At 38.9% G+C, this 4,992-nt stretch overlaps 1 protein-coding gene across 1 annotated transcript; it reads right to left on the bottom strand.

The window, feature by feature from the left end:
* Window positions 1–3,707: 3,707 nt before the first annotated feature.
* KRTAP8-1 (keratin associated protein 8-1) lies at window positions 3,708–4,201 on the bottom strand. Its single transcript, XM_045785498.2, has one exon. It carries the CDS (start codon window positions 4,135–4,137, stop codon window positions 3,946–3,948), a length of 192 nt encoding a protein of 63 aa, XP_045641454.1. The 5' UTR covers window positions 4,138–4,201; the 3' UTR covers window positions 3,708–3,945.
* Between the last annotated feature and the right edge of the window lie 791 nt (window positions 4,202–4,992).

Raw genomic sequence — 4,992 nt, forward strand, 5'->3', positions numbered from 1 at the left:
GGGAGCTGCAACCCTTGGTCACAGACTCATAATTCAAGGACTACTTCAAATATCCTCTAACCATACCTTTCTTCTGGGAAGAATTACTCTGAACCATCCTAAAAGGTAAAGGAAAATATTTCTTTGTCTCCCTCTCTTTCTCAAAGGTCCTTCTGTAGATAAGATTCCTTTAATATTCAAATCACCTTTCTGGGTTCTACAGGCTCTATTCAGCAGGGAAATCTTAAAATATACATAACTTGGTTTTTCAGATAATTAGGAGCAATAAATAATTAATGGGAAGGTAGGAAAGAAAAACAGTACTTTTCTTCATGTGTGACCTAAGATGAATCCAAGTCATCAAATGTCTAGACATTAGACTTCCAATCCACAAATGGCTATGAATTAAAGATAAGTTATGAGATATTAACAAATGGATGTTTAAGATCTTTTTCATGTTTATTGAAGAAATTTGTGAGATAATCCAGTCGTATTTATTGAGTTTCTACTATGAGCAGGGCACTAAACTTGGCTCAGCTCAATACCAAAACTGATGTACAATTAGAAACAAATGTCTAGGGGTGGTTAAGGGACCAATCTCTTGATTTCAGCTCAGGTCGAGATCTCATGGGTCCTGAGATTGAGCCTTGTGTTGGTGACTTGAGGCTACATCCAGGCTCAGCGTGGAGCCTGCTTAAGATTCTGTTTCACTCACTCTCTGCCCCTACCCCTGTTCACTCCCTCTCTTTCTCTCCCTCTTCTCTCTCTTTCTCTAAAGAAAAAGAAAAGAAAAGAAACAAATAGCTATCTACACTCCCTGTGACCAGAGCTGAGCCTGGATGTAGCATCAAATGTTCTTCCTACTCTTCCTTTTCACTGTATCTGTAAAATGTTATTTATTCTGTTTTCACTCTTATGAATCCTACAGAAATATAGATGAAACATCTCAGTTCCCAGTTTCAAAATAAAGAAAAGAAGCTGAAAAGGATGGGGTATGAAAACCCATAATAAAGGACCCTGTAATTGTTCCAAATTGATGGCACAAAGATAAGTTACTGAGGGCTATTTGTTTTAATACAAATTCCCAGACTCTTTAGACAATTTTCCCATCAGAAGGGAAGTAGAGAGGAGGGACTGAGTATAGCATTTTTTTTAAACCGTGAATTACAGTTAAAAATCACTGAATGATATCAAGTAATGTAGAACATTTTCATATTACATGGGAAAATATGAGTTTATAAAATCATCAGATAATACCCTTTCTCCTTTAAGCAGAGCCTGGCATCAGAACCTTCAGCCCCAGTACAGAGATTGGAAGGGGCCAAGCATGATGTACTTCAATGCACGTCTGCTACATCTTTGGATGTAAACGATTTCTTCTTTTGTTCTTAGCTTGTGATGTAAAGGATTTTCCTTTCTTAAGATTTAGTTACCTGAGGATTGATGGATGGATGGATAGATAGATGATAAATAAGAGAGAGAGAGAGAGGGAGAGAGAGAGACTGCATGCGTGCTCGAGTGCATGTGTGTGTGTGTGTGTGTGTGTGTGTGTGTGTAAGTAATGGCCCTGAAGCAGTGTTTCTTACAATGTGGAAACTAGACCACCTGAGCTAGAAGCCCTGGGGTACTTCTAAAAACCTTCGATTTCTGGTTCATCCATGTTGTTGAAAATGAAAAGATTTCCTTCTTTTTTAAGGCCGAATAATATCCCATTGTATATATACTACATTTTCTTTATCCATTCATCTCTCCATGAAGAGATACTGTTCCTGTATCTTAGCTGCTATGAATATTGCTGCAAAGAACATGAGAGTGCACATATCTCTTTGAGATAATGATTTCATTTCCTATGGGGATATACCCAGAAGAGGGATTGCTGGATCATATGGTAGATCTATTTTTAATTTTTTGAGAAATCTCCATATTGTTTTCTGTAGTGGCTGAGCAAACTCTGTATAAGGGTTCTCTTGTCTCTACATTCTTACCAACACTCACCTCATATCTTTTTGATAAAAGCCATTCTAACACATGTAAGGGGATAACTCATTATGTTTCGGTTTGTATTTCTCTAATGACTAGTGATCTTGAGCTCCCTTTCATATACCTGAAACAAAAATCCTAACTATATGAGGTGGTGAATAATATGTTAATTGGCTTGACTGTGGTAATCATTTCACAATGTCTACACACATCAAAACATTCTGTTGTAACCTTAAATCTATACAATTTTTATTTGTCAATTATACCTCAATTAACTTGAAAAAAAATTAGATTTCTGGACCATATCTCAGATGTCCCGAGTCAAAATTCCTAGAGGCAAGGCATAATAATTTACACTTTCTGCTGGCTCCCCAGGTGGCTCTCCTGCATACCACAGTTTCAGAAACACTGGGGTAAGAAACCTCTCTGAGGTCTCTTCAAACACGAATTTTATAAAACTCAGTCATCATTCTAGAACGATGAAATAGACATCTAGTTTCAATCTGACCCTGTAATTCCTGAAAAAACCCTCTTTTCTTTTCCTATTCTAACACACATGTTTGATTAAATTACAATTCTCAGCATGAATTAATATGTGGCTGCTAGAAAGTTTCAAAATGGAGATTTTATTGGCTATCACAATAGTCTACTGGGAAAGAATCTACTAAGTAAATCCTTGAACAAGATGCTTTTTTAATTTTTTTAAAAAAGATATCTGTTGGATGAAATATGGTGGAGAAAATACTTTCTTCTAAAATAATCTCTCCAAACAGCCTTTACATTTTTAGCTACAAGGTGAATCAGAGGTAATAAAGCCATGCGCAGATATTCAATAAAAGAGCAGGGTTAAGCCAAATCCTGCTGTCACCAAGAATATTTGTACTATACATAAAATGTTTTCAACAGGAGGATTGAGACATTTTTGACTTGGCTTATGAAAGGAATAGCTCTTTTCTCTGAAGGAACACAGAGAAAGGCTGATATATCTTCAGAAACACTTCTTTATAGTTACTTTTGCCCCATATTTATGAAAAGTTAGTCATATCTTTAAAGAGTAAAACTCACTACCTGGTATCGATTGTACAAAGATTAAGAAGCTTTCCATCCTTGTTTCCAACCTGGAATTTCTAAGCTGTAAAATAAATACTGTAAAATAAATGTTTTGATATAAGGAATAATCCCTTCCCCTAAAAGACTCTCAGGCTCCTAAAATATGTCTATAGCTATTCTATTACTTGAGGCCTCAGAATCTTTTAGTAGGGAACACGGTGTTTTAGTCTACATTCTTCCATCCCTGGGAGAGGGAACACAGTGGGTTTCATTTGCACTAATATGGAAATAACTGGAAAAGCCCCCTGATAATCTTGGGTTTCCTTGAGGAGGGGAAGGAGCAGTGAGATGAGAAGCACCAAGCACTGAATGGTGACCCATTGGCCCAAGGGTTGGAGGTAGATGCCGGAGGAAAAAGGTGAAGACAGACTTTTTCCCCCTTACAAGTAGCCCCCTCTTGACTGTTTATCACACCAGATCAAGGATTATTTGCTTTCTTATTGCTTCTAAAGCCCACAGGAGAAAAATAAATCCACTTCCTTCCCCACTCAATGTCACAGAAAATATGCACACACCAAGAAAGGAAACTCTGCTCAGGTGAGAATATTATGCTGATTGAGACAAGTTTATTGAGAATTCAACACACACATCCACAACTTTATCAAGAGTTGTGAGCGTGGTGAGAGATTCAAAAGAAATACATGTTTGGGCGTCAAGTTTCTGAAAATGTCTCAAAGAACATCATCCAGGGAAGGCGGCTGGAGGCGTCATCTGATTTTTCATTTCCTTCCCTCCGGATTCTGGCGCTAGGTCTGAGAAGCAGCGACTGGGAGGTCAAGGAGCAAAGGAGGTCTAAAGAAGGACGTGAAGGAGGACGTGGAAGGGTGCCTTTCAGCCTTGGGAGAGAAGATTCTACGCCTCAGCAATTTCAGCAAATCAGTAGAGATCAAATGGCCAGTATCTTCTGTAGCCGAAGGCCCCACAGCCATTGTAGCCATAACCGAAGCCGTAGCCCACTGGGGAGTAGGTGCTGCCGTAGCCACAGCCCACGCTGTACCCCAGGGGGTAGCCGTAGCTGCCCCAGTAGCAGCCTGGGAAGATGGCGCCGGAGAAGGTGTTGCAGTGCATGGTATCAGGAGTGGAGGGCTCAGGTAGCAGGGGAATGTGTCTCCTCTGTGTGATGATTCCCCGGTCTCAGAACCTTCTTTATATACCCTGGCGGTGGGGCGTGGTTAAAAACACAAGGGCCTCATTTTCATTCTTGGCACCAATTTTCATTCTTGACACCACAAAAAGCTCGTTAATTTGATTGGCTCTTGCGTTAGATGTCTTTACAGCTGCTTAAGAAAGCTCTCACGTCATAGAATACAAGGATAGAATCCCTTCAAACAAAGTGTGTCCTTCACTAAAAAGGTATTGCAGGACTTCAAAGCACTGGGTCCTATAGACCCTAGATAGAATTCTCTGTGAGTAGGCTTTATAAAACCAAGAAATGTTCTGAGGTTACTAACTCTTATTCAGTCCCCTTGCTCCCTGAATTTCCAGGACACATGGGTTGGAATAAATTAATAAGTGAAGTGATAAATACATAGTGAGTCCAACTTCCAACTCGAGGTATTTCTTCATATTCATTTGATTAAAGAATTCTCTTTTTGGTAGTGTGCAAGACAAATGCCATAGGGCTCACAGGAAAGTCTCCTTTTTATTTTTTCTCTATCTATAGCTCCCCTATTTTAAAAACTGGTTAAAAATTTAATCTTAATTATAATCCCCATCTGAACTATATGTAACATCATAATTTGAGACCACTTCCTGAACTAATAATCTTATAATTATTTCTTAAAAATGGAGTTTGTGGATTAAATTTTTTAAAAGACTTATTTATTTATTTTAGAGAGACAGGGAGAGTGAGCACACAAGTGACCTGGGGGAGGGACACAGGGAGAGAGAGAATCCCGAAGTAGAGCTCATGCTGAGCAGGCA

This window comes from Ursus americanus, chromosome 4, assembly GCF_024610735.1.
Source record: "Ursus americanus isolate L20-20 chromosome 4, mUrsAme1.1.p, whole genome shotgun sequence".
NCBI lineage: Eukaryota > Metazoa > Chordata > Mammalia > Carnivora > Ursidae > Ursus > Ursus americanus.